The sequence below is a fragment of the Ambystoma mexicanum genome, chromosome 13, assembly GCF_040938575.1.
Source record: "Ambystoma mexicanum isolate Mex_15411 chromosome 13, UKY_AmexF1_1, whole genome shotgun sequence".
Taxonomy (NCBI): Eukaryota; Metazoa; Chordata; class Amphibia; order Caudata; family Ambystomatidae; genus Ambystoma; species Ambystoma mexicanum.
Genome location: NC_090938.1, coordinates 128,858,536 through 128,876,159, shown reverse-complemented (window position 1 = coordinate 128,876,159; position 17,624 = coordinate 128,858,536). Strand labels below are relative to the sequence as shown.

General features: G+C 46.8%; 1 protein-coding gene across 3 annotated transcripts in view; it reads right to left on the bottom strand.

Annotated features, from left to right (window-relative positions):
- The window catches only part of SLC26A8 (solute carrier family 26 member 8), a 3,396,452-nt gene that overhangs the window by 2,464,676 nt on the left and 914,152 nt on the right, over nt 1-17,624 (bottom strand). For all 3 annotated transcript variants that reach the window (XM_069633436.1, XM_069633435.1, XM_069633437.1), the window contains exon 5: nt 1,506-1,616. In XM_069633436.1, the coding sequence (XP_069489537.1) occupies nt 1,506-1,616 (111 nt within the window). The remainder of the gene's footprint in view (nt 1-1,505; nt 1,617-17,624) is intronic.

Sequence of the window (17,624 nt, the reverse complement as noted above, 5' to 3'; positions counted from 1 at the left end):
TCCATCACACACAAGTGCATCGCTAACACAGCCCCGAAATACCTCACCAACAAAATTACCAAACTCCACTCTGAGAGACCCACCCAAGCCATCACCTCCCACCTTGCCTAAATTCAAACGAGCTTAAGCAGGTGGCCGCAGCTTCCCAGATGTCGCGGCCAAACAATGGAATGCTTTACCCCTCTCACTCAGATCTGACCCTTCGCTATACTGCTTCCGCAAAAAAATGAAAACCTGGCTCTTTACACAAGACCCGTAGCTTCACTCCATCAAGCTGCATCATCTCTGTCATTGTTATATTGGATTATGCCTACTCATCCATATCATGCAATATGACTGTTTCACCTATGTACTGTAACAAGCACCCATATACCTCCAGGTTTGGCGTGCTCTACAAATGGAAATAAATAAATTAAATAAACAGTAATGCGCCGCATTGACTATTGTAATGCCTTGCTTGGCGGAGCCAGTAAGAACTGTATATAGAAGCTTCAGGTTTTTCAAAATTACGTAGTCTCAATCATAAAAGGTGTTTCTAAATGGGAACACATAACCACGGCCAGGAGGAAACTTCACTGGCTCCCTTCCACTTCTATGATTACTTTTAAGATCCTAACCCTGACACATGAATGCCTACATGGGCACGCCCCTATCTATTTGAAACATTGCTTCACTCACCAATCACAGGGGAGATCAAATAGATCAAACAACACTCACCGTCTCATCTAACCAAGTATTAAAAGAAGCCGGGGCAGAGTTTTAGCTACTCTTGCCTAGAATGACCTCTCAGTTGAGATGCGTTCAGAGAAGAGCATCCAAATCTTTCGAAAATGGCTCATGAAGCTTTTACTCCAATAGTAGCTTTGTTTTTTTACAATGACTAACTCCTGCCCATTACTTTTACTATTCTTCAATCCCATCCCCTACATATGTTTTGTTAGTATTGCTAGTTTCTTGTCTCTGTGGTACATGTGCGCCCTGATGCCTGTGGGCTACAACTCGTTATAAGCACAAAACAAAACAAACAGCAGTAGTTTCAAGTTCGGAGGAAGGAGTCGTCATCAGGGTCGTAGCTTTTGGGCATAAGGGTTTAGGGAGGTCTTCCACGGGACAGCAGTACTTATCCCTATGAGGGGAGGCTTTCCCCATGAGGTGTGCCTGCTTTTTACCACCCCTAAGGGGACTATTGGATAGCAGCCTCACCTCCCTACCCTCATAGGGAAAGGTTCCCTTCTGGGGAGAAGTGACGAGATCCTGTGAATTGTCACAACAGTCATCGATTTCTTGGTGCCACCTGAAACAGCCTTGTGTAATGTGTGCTCTAGTTGCCATGGTGAAACTCAAACAAAAATGTTAAGGTGAAACATTGACTATAAAGCACCTGGTTCCTTTTAGCTCTGAAATTCTTCACATTACTGCAAATGCACAACATTATTGTAATATAATAAGTATCTAAACTGCACCAGTTACCACAGAACACACAGTATGGCATCTTAGTTGCTTACCCATTGCTACATGTCCAGAAGTTCCAAATATAACATACACAATTGTAGTGAAAAATGTAGCAAAAACAGCATATAATGGAAATGTTTGTGCTAACAATGCCGCTGTCAGCGCTGCAAAAGAAAGCAGAAAAGATATTAGTTAACCGCTCAATTTCTGAAATGTTTAAGTCAACATTGTGAATGAAGTTACTTTCATGAAGGTATTAATAACATGCTTATCAATGCTATTTTCTCCAAAATAACAAGTAGCTTGGATTCTCCTTGAGGTGAGACTTGGAAGAGACAGAATATTAAAGTACCTTGAAAAGTACATTAGATGTTAACACATAACTGGGGCTCTTCAACATCTTTGACACACACTGTTAGGAAGTAAGTAGTTACTTACCTCTATTTTGGTTCATAGATTCACATTCCTTTGAATATTCCCAAGTAATCAAAATCAATCAACAGCAACTGAAAAAAAACGGCATCACATTGCATAGACTCTTCTGCTAGTTTTGGGCAATTGGGCCCTTAGCCAATTAGGTGTCAGGCCCTAGCTTCACTCCCAGAGGCCATCTTCGGAGGCTATAAGGACAAAATGCCTCAGTTTATCGAGGAGTTTCAACAGGGGAGGCAGATGGCTCACATGTGAATTCTTTTTAAGTTACATGTAAATAACTTGTTTCCTAGTCATTCAGGTGAATGCACATACATTTCGACTCCAGATGGAGTAGACAATTGTATAGCAAGTATGTATCCTAGGTAGTGCTTTAAAAACACAATCATTGTGTTTTTACAGAGTGTACCCAGAGAAATGTCTATTTACAAGACTTGACATAGCCTGACTACCCACACAAACCAATTGAGGTTAATCTTTTTACTAGAAATTGCCTCAGAGATACACATGATCTTCGACAGTAGACCAAGCACTAATAGCTCCTATTGTCTTTTGTTTTTATCGACAGCCCGTAATGCGATAGCAGTTATTACCTATTGTTTGAACAAGTACCTATCAGACATCGAACTGTTTTTATTAGCGACCTCATAGCTTTCCATCTCCTGATAAATTGATGGAATAAAGAACAGAAACTTGTTTAGAAAGTGTAACATTTGGTATTCCCACATCGTGGATGCGCTCCCACAAAACACTTCGAAAGAGAGGTGATCACCTCTCTTTCGAAGTGTTTTGTGGGAGCGCATCCACGATGTGGGAATACCAAATGTTATATTTGTCTTGTTAAGTGGGTTTGAGGTGCCCGCTTTTTCCACAGGTTGCTGCACCCTATTCCTTGAGGTTCAATTGAATTGTTTCTTGTACACTAAATTGCTCCAGCGCTATTTACCTGGCACACCTCAACTTCTCCTGTTCCAATGTTTAGAAAGTGCCTAAGCTCAAAAGCATAGGCTGTACAAGTGTGCTTAATAGCTAACCACACTTAGTCGTCTATCCTCCACTGAAGACCATAAACCATATATGTCTCAATAATTACTATTACCATTACTCAGAAGTTACAAATTCTTGCTAGGTCTAGAGTCACTTTTTTAGCACCCTCATCATTGTGTTGTGATATGTATTACTACCGCTATGTATAAACTGTCTCCTTAGTTTATTGATATTTTATAATAGTTTTTTTATAAATGTAATAAAGTCTATTTTCTGATAAATCACCTGCTGTTTGAGTAAACTGCTTCACATTACAGGCTGTTAATTCTCTACAGCCCAGCTTGAACCACTCAGGAAGTCACTCTCACAATTATTCGGCGTTCTCTGTCCAACTAATTGAAGGCTATGAACATGGTTTTCCTCCCGGATCATTCCATATGCAATGTAACATACATAATGCAGCCCTTTCCATCACAATGGCCCCCTTTATGAAACTTCATTAATCTATGAGTGAGAAATACCAGGCAACCCTACTGGCCATGATTCACTCCAAAATCATCTTTATTGAATCTTTTATAATGTCATTGCAATCCAGGGTAGACCAAGAGGCAGAATGCTTGAACACCATACAGAAGAAGCTGCAAGCCGCTTTGGATCTTGAACGAGCGGACAAGAAATGCCTCGAGCCTAGAACTACTACAATTGAAATCTTTGTTGCAAAACAGGAAAGAGGAAGTTCTGGACCCTCAGAACAAAGGGGATTCTTCCTTATGTAACACGGACTGTATTGAGGTTTTTCCCACTAACAATAAGGGAGACTCATGTGGAAAACTAGCTTCTGGCATAAGCACTAAAGATGTACCATCTATAATCTCTCAGCCTTTGCTAACCACAAGAAAACTCAATAACATTGATGAAAATAAAGCAAATTCGGCCATCAGGAGCACTACAGAGAAGATTAACAGCCATAACGATGACCATCTAACCTGCTCAATAGCATCGACGTTGTACCCTAATGAAATGGAGAAAGCTGCAGTCCCCTTTCAGATCTTCCGGAGTGAGAAAAAAGTGAAAAATGGCACCTTGCCTCCGAAAGCAGCTCTCAGATAAAAAAAAATAAACAAAACCTTCCAATGCCATCTAATCATAACGGGGAAAAAAAGCAGTGCTTTTTTAAAAGAAATCTTCAGGTGCCTTATCAACCTAAGTCTCGCCTCCACGGGAGAAAGCCTTCCCAGACGAAAACTACAGCTAAAAAATCCCTCCCCTGTTGTACTTGAAGTAGAAAGCGCTGACAGTGCATCAAAAAAGGCTCCTCCACTTGACCATTCAGTAGAAGATTGTTTAAACCTTTCTACCTACTCATTTGAGGAAGAAGACCTCATTGATGAAGATGTACCCTCACTGGAACGTGAAGACGAGGCCAGTCCTTCCTATGATCACCTCCCTAGATTCAGAGGAGGTGCAAATTTCAAGTGTGACAGTCAATTACCTGGCACGGTGCTCCGATCCATTGCCATTACATAACCCCTTTATGACCTTAGAAGAAAAACGTGAAAGAGCAGTTACCCATAATAAAATGAAGCTCTCTGCTAGATCTCCAGTACTGCAGAGATTTCCGAATCCGATAACAGAAATAGCAGACCAGAAGGGGTCCACGAAAAGGGAGGTTGGCACTTGGAAAAATGTCAGCAATCAAAGGACCTTGGCAGGTCCTGCAATGAAAGAGGGTACATGCAGACTGCTTTTGGACAGATTACTCTCAACAGATGACGGTTTAATTCTAAACTGCACCAATGTGATGCTTCTTATGCATCAGCTACCGCTCCTCCGTTTTCTACACTCAGATGATATTAGTACAGTGGAGTTTCTGACAGAAGGATGCCATGACAGAGTGATTCTTCACCTTCAATGAAATGGGGTGAAAATCTCACTCCATGAAGTGGCTCACCTCCTGGAACTAATGGAATATGACCGGACGGAGATTCCTGTTAGAAAGAATTCTCAGAAATGTGCTAATTCCCTCCACCTTAGAGACCCCCAGCAACTGTGCTGGATTCTGAGGACTTGATTTTTTTAACCTGGAGAGAGTGAGACCCTTTTTCTCACTCTTATGTATTATTTTTTTTTAAAACCTTTATTTTTGTTGGCAGAGGCAGATGACATACACACACATCGGAGCAGCTATACAGAGACAATCTGGATATTTTAACAGAGTTCAGTGGCACATATGATAAGTGAGAAGTAATATCATGGAGATCGCAGCACTATAGAGCATCAAGTAACAAGGCACGCAGTAGCAATAAATACGGTGAATTATCCATCGAGGAACTGGCATCAAAGCCATTCAGGTAACTATTAAAGGCAGTCCAAATGTTTTTAGGTTGGGACCATGCTAATGTATTCCTCCTCGCAGTTCCGAGACCAGGTCAACAAGTTCAGCCATTTCCAGAAGCTAGGAGGGGCAGAGCGCTTCCAGTCCTGTAAGATACAGTTTTTGGCAATTACACAGCACACATTTAAGAATTTAGCTGCCCCTCTGGCTCCCTCATCCCCCCAAGCCCCAAACAGTACACCCAGCGGGTCAGGCTCGATGACAGTATCACAGATTTCAGACAAAGTTTTCAGGATTTCCTCCCAGAATGGGGTTAGCCGTGGGCAGTCCCAGAACATGTGTAAGTGGCCTGCATCTTCCGCGCCACAGCGAGGACATAACCGTGGGTCGGAGCGGGCGAACCTGGAGAGCCTGCGCGGGTCAGTAGTAGAGCCTGTTCAACAGTTTATACTGTATGGTGCGGTATCGGAAATTCAGGGAGACCCTGTTAGTGTGAGAGCATATTTTCCCCCACAGCTGGTCCGTGAGTTCTACCTCCAGTTCGGAGGCCCAGTCATCCCACACCCTAGAGAGTTGCGGTGTAGCAGTTGTGAGAAGGAGTTTGTATAGTGATGATACCACCCCACGGGTCCCACCCGAGTTGGCGATGTAAAAAATCCCAAGGGAGTCAGAGGGCTCGTGGGGAAACTCAGGCCACTTGTCATGGAATGAAGCGCGGAGTCTGTAATATTGCAGCAGTTCCATTGGTGATCCCGAGTGACCCGGTTTCCAGGTCTGTGGTGTAATGAATAGCCCATCCGGGTAAAAGTCGGTTAGGGCTAGGTACCCCAGGGACCGCCAATGTCGTGCAAAGGCCATGTCGTTTGTAGGTTCTAATCCGGGGAACTGCCAGGTTGGGAGCCACTTGTAGTATGGGTGTTCCTCCACACCCGCAACAAATATCCGCCTCTAAGCCGATATGGTGGTTTGGACTGGGTCTATGGGCGAGTCTGGTTCATATTGTTGATGTAGGATCAAGGTCATTATATTGGTGCCAGAAGCTGCAAGGGCCTCTAGCTTGACATGCGGGCGAGGGGGAGGCCCAGGGTACCAGTAGGTGGCAAACTGCGCATGCGCGGCGATCCAGTACCGCATCAGGTCAGGAGCAGTAAAAACCCGCCTTTCTCGTAGGGAAGAGTCATGGCAGCCCATTTTTTCCGCACCGCACCAGAATGCCACAGGAACTGAGCGCACAGCTTGTGTAGATCAGCAAAGTCCGGGCCATATGCGGACATTCGTGAATGTGTACAACAGTTTGGGGAGTAAAATCATTTTAACCAGTGATAATCTACCCACCAATGACAACGGGAGAGAGCGCCAGCGCACTATCTTGGACTCTGCCAGTTCTGCCGCAGCCAGGTAGTTGTTAGTTAAGAGAGCTTCTTTGGCCAAGGACACCTGGACTCCCAGATATTTAATCCCGTTGGGAGACCAACGTAGCGGGTACTCTGTGGCAGGTTGAATCGTGGAGCGCGTGAGGGGGAAGAGTTCGGATTTGGCATAATTGATGGCAAATCCAGAGTATGTACCGATACGAGTGATGTCGCGCAGAATAGGGTCGAGATGGAGGTCTGTGTTTCTGACGAACAGTAGTACGTCGTCTGCATAAAGTGAAATAATTTCGGGGGTACCCTGTAGCCGTATCCCTTTGCGTGAGTGGCACTCCCTGACAAAGTCCGCCATAGGCTCAATGGCCAGTGCGAACAGGATCGGGGAGCACGGGCATCACTGGCGGGTGCCTCTGAAGAGAGGGAACAGGGGGGACGTTTGAGAGTTGACTCGGACCATGGTAACCGGAGAGGTGTACAGCAGTTTAATATATGCAATCATCCTAGGCCCCCTCGGACCATGGCAACCGGAGAGGTGTACAGCAGTTTAATATATGCAATCATCTTAGGCCCAATGCCCATGGTCTCCAGGACCAACCACATGTACCTCCAAGACACCATATCAAAGGCCTTCTGGGCATCCAGGGTGACCGCAACTGCACTCACGTCCTGATTGATTCGTGCCAGGACGTTAAGGAGCCTCCTGGTATTATGTGATGTGGATCTCCCGGGCACAAAACCCGAAGGGCCGTCGTGTACCGTATATGGTATAACAGGTAGGAAGCGATTGGCGTTCACCTTGGCAAAGATTTTTGTATCCAGGTTCATAAGTGAAAGGGGCCGATATGATCCACACTCATCAGCAGGTTTGCCAGGCTTGAGCAGAACCGTGATAACGGCCCTCGCGTAATGTCGGGGGAAGGGATCCCAGCCGGAGAGACTCGTTCCACACCCTGAGCAATTCGGGGGCTAGTATAGCCACATGTTCCTGATAGAACTCCGCCATCAGCCCATCGGGGCCTGGCGCCTTTCCTTTTGGGAGACTAGAGATAGCCTCCACTATCTCATCCAGTATAACGGGGGAGTCTAGCTGGTCTCTTGTAGCGGGGGAAACAATGGTGGTGGGAATCTGTTCTAGGAGTTCCCGCATCTGGGAGTCACCATGTTCGGGGGGCTGAGAGTATAAATCAGAGTAGAAGCCTGTGAAGACCTCCAGGATATGCTGATCAGACCACTGTATCGCCCCCTGACTGTCCTTAATACAAGTAATTTGGGATTGACCGTACTCCCCCCCCCCTCGCCAGAGAGGCCAGTGTTTTGCCTGGTCTGTCACCCTCGCCGTATTTCCGTGCCGCCAGTGGGTGGCTGAAGTACTGGACTTCCCTATTGGCCTGCTCGTTGAAGATCATAAGCTCCTCGCTGATCTGGGAGAGGACTCCCGGATCAATGGAGGCCGGGTGGGCTCGCTCCAGGTCCCTTAATTTAGTTTCAGTGCGGGATAGGGTAGCTCTTATGGTTTTAAGGACTCCTGATTCACTAGAGATGGACGCCCCCCTGATGAAGGCCTTAAAGGCGTCCCAGCGGACCCCCAGGTTGGTGGACTGTGGCAGATTGTGCTCAAAGTACGACTGAATGTCAGCAAGGATGTCCGCCCTAAACACATAGTCTTGCAGAGCGGCCGATTTGAAGCGCCATGTATTGATGGTGGGAGCCGGAATTCCTAGTTCTAGGGATAACGCAATCGGCGAGTGGTCAGACAGTGTGCGTGCAAGTATGCATGTTTCTGCCACCCTGCCCAGCAAAGGGCCGGACAGTAGGAACAGATCGATCCTGGAAGAACTGATGAGTAGTAGGTGTACTCCCGCCCTTGCGGATGTAATGCCCTCCATACATGATGAATGTCGAGTGTTGCGCAATGAGTCAGGAGTCTACGCGCTGCGCCTGGCAGGGGCCTGGGGGCTGTGTTAGTCCTGTCCATCATGGTATCAAGGATGAGGTTCATATCCCCACCCCAGATGATCTGCATCCCCATGTACCCTAGTAATATGGATACCACCTGATCAACAAACTCGGGAGAGTCAACATTGGGGCCATAGGTATTCACCAGCAAATAATCACTGTTGGCAATGGCGCACTACAACACTATGTATCTCCCCTCCGGGTCTATGTAGCTCTTGTGGAGAACAAACTTGAGTGACTTATGGATCAATGTCACCACTCCTATGGCACGAGTGGAGTATGAAATGAAATATCTGTGAGGCCCCCAGGTTGGCGCAATGCTCCTAGCCAGTGGGCCCGTGGAGTGTGTCTCCTGTAGGAGCAGAATTTTGCATCCGTGCCTGCTGGCATATGCCATAATCTTGCGACCCTTGGTATAGTTGCTTAGGCCCCGAACATTCCAGGACATTATAGTTACAGGCATTCTAATGATCTAAATAAGATACACTTAACTGGAGAGCCCATAGGGTGCGTTTCTTGCACAGGTAGCATTTGCGCCCATGCCTATCGACATGTGCCACAACCTCCGAAACCCCAACAAGGTTGCTCAATCCCTGCGGGTTGCTAGACATCGCAGTTATAGGCAGCACCGAAGTCTAATGTACATCCCACCACTGTTGTCCTAAACCAGATGCGAGACAAAGTCCCCTCCGATGCGGATGCCCCAATGCGATGCGGTCTGCCAATCCGCCGCCACCTTTTACCATAACACTTTTCCATTCCCCAACAAATCCCCCCCCCACCCTCACTGCCCACCCCCAACTTGCAGTGCAGTCCCCCCTTCCCCCAAAGCTGGTGAAACAGAAGATGACGAGGGACAACATCCAACGGGGATGTGCCCCCAGCCATCGAAAACACCCAATCAAACATTAACATTGCCATTGCAGTGGGGTGTGCTGTTGCCGTGAGGACAGCCGCTTAAGCATCATGTAAGACAGCAACAGCCGTCTGTTGTAGGTTCTGCGGTAAGCAGATCTTGTGTCAGGTCCCAGGGTCAGCTGGCCATTGAACGTAGGATGGGAACCGAAGAGTACTAAGTAGTCATGTTCAGTTCCAAGCACCGAAGGCGCACAGAAATCAGTGTCCAAAGTACCAGCGGTGAGCCAGGGGCCAGAGGGCCATAGATGAGGCCAAGCGTGGTGAGCTTGCGGTAGATTATTGCTAGTTACACATGTACACTGACGAGGAAAAGGGGGTTTTGCTAGATAGGTTAATTAGGTCCCATTAGGACGCGGCACGTTGGGTCAGTCTCCTTCGGCGTGTCCACCATCTGGATCATGGAGAGGGATGTGTGCTTCAATAAATTTCACCGCCTCGTCAGGCAAAGTGAAGAAATATAATTTGCCACTGTATGTGATTTTAAGATGAGCGGGGAACAAAATGGCGTATGGGACATTGCGCTCCCTGAGCTACTTCTTGACCCCGAGGAATTGGCGCCTCTCCTGCTGTACAGCTATTGAAAAGTCAGGGAAAATTGTAATGGTATTGGCCTCAAAGGGTAGCTCGCCCTTCTCACGTGCCAGGCACAGGATAAGGTCTCTATCACGGTAGTTTAAAATTCTGGCGATGATGGGCCTTGGAATGTCCCCTGGTTTGGGGTGCGGTGAGAGGGCCCGATGGGCGCGCTCCACCGTAAAGTAGGGCGAGAGGGCCGGATTGCCGAGGAGATCTTTGAGCAATGTTTCAATTATGTCTTCCATGCGCCCTTTCAGGGCGTTTTCGGGAACACCGATGATTCGCAGGTTATTTCTGCAAGAGCGCGATTCCAAGTAGTCGCACTTAGCTTTCACACTTTTCATGTCACGGGATAGGGAGGTGACCGTGTTCTGCAAGGCTAAAATGTCATCTTCGTTTGTCGGAATTCTGCTCTCTGCGTCGGAGATTCTGGTGGCCGCTTGGTCCACGCGTGTCTTCAGGGAGGCCACATTGGCGTTAATGTCATCCAGTTTCTCGTGGAACGAGGCAAAGTTTTTAGCCATGGTTTCCATGAGTGCAATTAGATCGGGGGCAGTTGCAAGGGGATGAGGGCCCGGATCTGGTTCCTCCTGTAAGGATGATGTATGGGCGGATTCCGACCTCGGGACAGATTTGGTAAATTTATCCATGGCTCCCCCTTTTGAATTCCCTCTGGATTTGTTGGGCATAGCCGGTAGAATTTCCGATGAGGCATGCGCCTGTGGCAGTGGAATGCTAATGGAGGCCAAACACTCAGCTGGTCAAAGGGGGAAACCCAGGTATGGTCAGGAGCTCCAAGCAAGGAGGCGCCGGCGTATCCAGCAGCCAGGGTCTACAGAGGCCCCCTCCGGCGTAGGTGATCCGGGCGTGGCACACCTTTCCAGAGCGTAGGCCTGGGCTCCGGGCCTCTTAGGCGGTAAGATGTAGGTAGGTGATGTAGACCACAAGCGACTCGGCTCGGCCACACCCTCCCCCCCCCCCGCTCCTCACCTGGGCGTTGGTGTCCGGATCGGGAGCTGCAGATATCTGGTGGGCAACCAGGCTCCTGCCCAGTCACCCCGCAGCTCAGTGAGGACAGGGCCCCAGCGCCGCCACAACGGAGAGCAGCGGAGTTATCCCGGGGGGAGGAGGAGGCGGGAGCCGGGCGCGTGCAGAGGCCCAGTCAGGAGGCCGCCAGCCGGCAGAGACGCCCGATTTGTCTGGTTCCCGGGACTGTTTCAGACCGGGATTGCTGTGGCACATGCAGAAAGGTCTCCCAAGTGGATCCAAGAAGTATTAGGTTGCGAGGATATTTAATACCGCAGTTGATGGCGGATTTTGGCCGGAGCCCCACGGAGCTCAAAGAATAGGCAGCCATCTTGGGCTGCTCAACAGCGCCACCCCTCCACTCTTATGTATTTTAATGTGATTTCGTACACTACGTTTTCTTTGGGTTGTGGAGTCTGACAAACTCCATAGGCATCATCTTTTACATTGGGTCACACAGCACCTTTAGTGCAGTGGCACAAAGAAGTCTTTCAGATTTCCCAAAGGTTTAAATACCTTCCCTGGGATCAACTACTGTTTCCCAGAGCTGTAAAGTGAAATTGACTTTACTTACATTTGTAACTTTCTAGACCCAGCACACACTATCTCACAATAGGGTGATGGAGGGTTACCCAGTATCCCCTTTTTCTAACTTCTCATGTAACATGTTTTAGGTTACCCTTTTCTCACTGAATGGCTGGTGGCAGTGGTTTTGTTTTAATTACCATGGTGTGCATTTGCCGCGGGCTGCGTTCGCAGCTGCAGTAAAGCACCAAAGGGTGCAATTTTTGTCAAAATGGCCCAGTCTTTTTTTCGCCATTTCTTTGTGGCAAGGTCCTTCTTGAGATTTCGTCTGCGCGCCAAACCAGGTTTGGTCCCATTGTTTGCTTTGCCTTTGGCGGGATTCACGAGTGAAGCCCAGCTCTGGCTCCAGGGTATCTGGGTTAGGCAGGAAGTGAGGGAGGTGCCCGAAACTCCCTGTGCTTAAAGGAGACCCAAATGCACTCTGTCGTGATTGGCCGGCTGACTGTCCGGCAAGGACAGCCACCCTGCTGGGTGACTGACAGCTAGGCTGGAATGAGTGGGAGAGAACTGAATAAAAGGCGAGGCTTTTGGCTTGGAAGGCAGAGTCAACCACTGGACGAGGGAACCGGAGAAGAACTTGAAGAGGAAGCCTGCTGCAACTCCTGGACCGTTGGTTTGCCCGGTGAAGCCCTGCTGCTGTGCTGAAATTCCAAATTCGTATCGACAGAGAAGCCCCTGCAAGGATGACTTCTCCCTTTGAGTTGGTGGGACCAATCAACTTCAAAGTAAGCCACCTGGACATCCATCTCAGAGGTGGTTAAATTTCCACAGAGTTGCTGTTGGAAACCATATAGCCAGGGAGAGGAACACCAGAGTGTGTGCGTTGCTTTTAAGCTAGCCCAGAGCTCCAGGAAGATCCTCCGGACTCCCAGGAAGCCATGACTGACCGAGCCTGAGCCCCCTCAACAGAGTGCGGGACCCCAGAAGCAAGGAAAGTCCATTTCGACAGCCAGGAACCGCAGTGTTGCTATTTGCGGTAGACACGAGGAGCTGAAACATCAAACTGCCACTGAAAGTGAAGTTTGCCGTTTGCACGTTTTGACCGTCCCAGTGCAGTGCAGGCGTCCCCCTACATCCCCCTCTTGTCCCCATGACAGAGGCCCAGGAACAGTGAGATCTGCAGAGATGCACAGGAACAAGAGTTATCTGCTGCATCTTTTCTTCATTTTAAAGGTACTGTACAAAGTCTGAGAGAACTTACCTCTTACTGTAGAGTTGCTTGCATCTTCTACTACTCACAAGTCTAATCAGCTTGTGGCCCTACATTTGATTCTTCTTTTCTTCAAAGACTTTTAAACATTGTGCAAAGACTTTCTACTTAACTACAAAGTGCTTCAGTTTACATAGACTTTTGCCTATTGACTTTGACTTAGGCTCTTCTATCGAATGACCTTTTGGTGTACCTGAAAGTATTTGCCTGCTTAAGGATATTTGTGGTCTCTTGTTTGTTCTAAATACTCTTTTCCTTTGACTTATTACTATATGATTCTAAATACAACAGTGATATATTAATGTCCCCAGCACCCTAGCAATTGAAGTCACCTGAGGGTGTAGGTAGTGTCTGTGGGTCATCCAAAAAGGGTATCTACTGATTTAGAGATCTTAAGAGTGTGTATTTCATGAAGTGTATTTGAGTGTTACTGTTATATTGCTCACTTCTGAAGGCTTATTCTAACTGACTGATAAATAAATTAATAATTGTCTTTTCAAAACCTTGACTATAAGAGTTTATTTGAATACTTGTAACTGTAAATCTCTGAGTCTCTCACCCAACCTTTTGATCCTGAGTCTATCTACCAGTTTTATTGGTAGAAGGAGGAGCTGATCTGTTAAAATCTTGCACCACCCGGGGCCCAGCGTCGGTGCAGAGTCTTGCGAGTCTCTGGAGACTCTGCAGACTCTGTGGAAGCGAGAACTCTGAGCGGACTGGTTCGTGCTTTCGTTTCGTTTCTTTTGACTGGCTCAGTTGCGGTCGAAAATGGAAAGTGACAAGACCGTGAAAAAAAGAGCTAATCAGCCGTTAACTCGGCTGCAGCTGCGGCGAGGCGGGACTGGAACAGGAGAACCGCTTACACCAGCGAATTGGAACCTGGACGTTACACTAAAACAGCCAATGCAAGTAAGGAAAGCATTAAACACAACAAAATGTAATACTTGCATCACATGTGACTATGTGCGATCTAAATGAGAGTAATTGTAAAGATTGGAAAGATCCCATTAACGGGAAGCGTGCTTCAAGTAGTACTTCAAGAATTGTTCCGAGGGTTTCTTCTTTTTTAACATTTAGCTTGGAACTGACTAGCAACCAGCAATTGAGCCACAAACCTCCCATAGACTTGCAGAGGTCCTTAACAGCACTTAACCAATATCTGAAACTGAACGGCCTTAGGATGAACTCAACCAAAACCAGTATAATGATATTGGGTTCACGAAAAGGCAATTTGAGGCTACTATTTCGCAGGTACGTTGAACATGAGCGACTGAGAATCACTTCTCAGATTACTTACTTGGGGGCTGTGATAAACAACAGTATGTGATCATCCACAACATTTAGCACTGAAATCACGGCTTAAAATCTTAACCGGACAAGGAAGAAGGATTCATAAAAAGTTCAGCAAGTTTTCCATCCTACCAGTGCTGACGTTCTATAAGCAGAAGCTGGTTCCTTCATTAACATTTGGGGAAGAGGCATTTCTCCTAACTTTCGTGGAAGATATGGTCTACCCTGGTGGGATCCTTCTGGAGGAGGATCTTGAATCTACCAAACATAGCCTCCACCGCCCTGATTAGATACAAACTAGGCCTCGTATCACTGCAAGCGCGAGTGAGGAGAAAGTGTCAGAACGCTCAGAATTAGTAACGATGGAACCAAGCTTGGACCCATAGTGTAGCCCTAGAATTCTTTCTACAAATGTAACCCTCTGAACACACAAGGTAAATACAGAGGTATCTATTAGTCGAAAGATAAGGAACACCACTCAAACGACCAGGCTCTGCAAAGAAACAAGATGAACAGCTTAGACTTGGAGCCAATCAATACTATTCAAGGTATGAGGAAATAGCCAACTAAACACTGACCAGAGTAGAACAAGGCTCCCAGAGTGCTCTGGTCAAATGGGGTGAAGGCAAGACTGGATCAAAGATGCGGTCTATGAAAACAGAATAAACGACATGAAGCTAGGAAAAGATTCACGAACAATAGAATGTGAAGGAAGAGGTGAGACTTACCACTTGTCCTGATGATGTCTCTGTACCAAGTGGACACCCAGTGTACTAGTAACTAAAACTGACGGCACGAGGACGCCTAATCGGAATGGGGCAGTCTCTAGTCCCAATCCTATCCAGCCGGCACGAGGACGCCTAACGGCTTCAGCGCAGGGGGTGGCAGTCTCAAGTTCAGCGCTTTTCTTCTGTGTACACTAGGGTGTTGTTGGTAAGTTCACAAGCAAACATGAAGTGAGACGGTAATCTAAGTGGTTGGGGTGTATTCCTTATCGAGATGAGCGGAAAAGCCACGTTCCGGGATGACAATTCGTTGAGAAGTGGGCGTGTCGCAGAGTGTGCTGGATGTTTCACATGGAAAGAAATGTTATTCAGGTCAGGGAATCCAAATTGGCAGGCAAGCGTGTGGTTGTAAAGCAGACCGGGTTCAATGCAGGGGAGGTTAGGCAATCCAAGTCAGCAGGCAAGCGCGTTGTCGTATAGTGGACCGGGTTCAATGCAGGGGAAGTCGGGCAATCCAAATCGGCAGGCAAGTGTGTTGTCGTATAGCAGACCGGGGTCAGTGCACAGGTAGACAAGCAGATCCAAAACGGCAGGTAGTTGAGGGTCGGTAAGCGGTCTGGGTCACAAAGAATCACAAGGTAGCAGGGTGAGGAAACAGAGGCAGGGAGGGAACACAGGATGCAAGATACAAAACAGGGCGAAATCACAGCTGATTACAAATCAGAAGCAAGGAACTGAGCAACCCGGAAGTGTTATGAAGGTTGCCATGGAAATCACGGCCTCAGCGTAACATACTGTGAGGAGGACGTAATGGACGCCAAAGTCGCCATGGTAACCCGTATCCAATTTATCTATCTTTAGAATCGGGTATGGCGAAAGCGTCGTTTCATGTTCTGAATCTTATTTCCATGAGAAAGAGAGCGAATTGGCACCGGACCAGGACGAAACCTGACAGTAAGTGACTGGGATTTTTTCTGAAAAGTATGATTCCTTCAGCAGTGCAATACTAAATCTTGAAAAGTAACCACTACAGAGCAGATAACGTCTGTATAATGCAGTGGCTCGACTGCTGTCGTAGCAGACTACAAAACCTGCAGTCTGATCTGGACGAATTGACTGACTTTCCTAAAAAAAAGTTCAAATGAAACCTTGGCGGGACGATTGGATTAACACCCAACAGGAAAGAAACTTGCACTGCCTTACTGATACTCTAAGAGAAGAAACAAAACCTCAGGGAACACTCCCTAAGTATCTTGCCAAGGCTCCTAATGGCTGGTACAGAAATCAGTTCCTCTGCTTTAGATTTGACCTGTACCCTACAACGCAACTACTACAAATCTACGGGAAATCTGAGACAGAAGGATATAGATTCTGCCAGTAAACAGAAAAACAGGAAACATTGGAGACACTGAAACATGTCACATTGCTCTGCCGTGGTTTAACTGACATGAGAACCAGACATAAGGGCAAGTTAATTGAAGCCTGCAGCACATTGGATGTGAAGGAAATCTGGTCATTCCTTCTGAGAGGGGATAACCTTACGACTACGATCTCCTTGTTGAATTTTTTAAAGGAGGTGTTTGAGCTGTCAGTCTGATCCACATGGGCCAAGACTGATTTCAAAAGCATAGTTTCTCAACCTTTGGTTTTTTCTCACATTGGACTCTGTGCTTTTAGTCTTTTTCTCTTTCTGTGATGTGAAAATGCTTGATATATGATAAAGGTTTGACATAAACCATGAATCATTTTAATTAAAATGATATATATATATATATATATAATTTTTTTTGTTCAGCCTCATTCATCGGCTCACACGGCTCATCCCATAAGCCTTGACAGGACAGTATAGCACTGCTGGGAAGGAGTCATATTCCAAACCAGTAAAACATGCCAGAGAACCCTTAGGAACTTCATAAACAATCATTTTTAAAATAAATAGTTGACATACGGCCTGAAGTTCTAGTTCATCTGAATATGGGCACTAACTGTACATTGATAGAGGTATGATCGAGGCGACACCTGGATAGATGCAACAAATAGGGAAGGATCCAGTGGAAGTCCTGTTGCAAGGTGATCAAGTCCATACGCAAGTTATCCTGCATGCACCACATGCAAAATGTTTACATTTCAGGTCAAGTGTTTTGTTTGTAGAAGTGGTTTAAGATGGGTAGAGGATTTCACGACAGCCCTGGGGCAGCTCTATATGTCCAAACTCTGCAAATTCAGGACCCCTTTTGTCTGGTTCAGTAATGCGGGATCATAGTGATGATGGCTCTCTTTGCTTCTGTACAGCAGTTTGGGCTGGGATTCCAGACGTATTAATTCATTTTCAGACAAGCAAAGTTTAAGAACCACATCTACCTGGCCCAAGCCCCATGAGTGTCATTCAGTAAGGCTGCTGTCGAGGTTCATCACAACACTCTGCATTAGGGAAATCGAAGGAAGACATACGCAAATATCGATGACCATGGAACTGAAAATGTCTCTCTCAACGAACCCTGTTCCACAAACCTGTTGGCGTATAACCAGCATTTCCTATTATTTGCAGTGGCAAAGAGGTATATGGGAGGAGTTACCCACCTTTGGAAGATGCAAACCAGTTCAGCCTGGTTTACCTTTTACTCATGGGAGCTGACAAAGGTCATGTTCACGCAATCTGCAGTAATATTCTGAACAGCTGGAGGATGCAGAAAGAGAACAAATATGTGGTATATAGTCGATATCCATAAGCACGGGTAACTTTGGAATGGGCTGGCAACTGA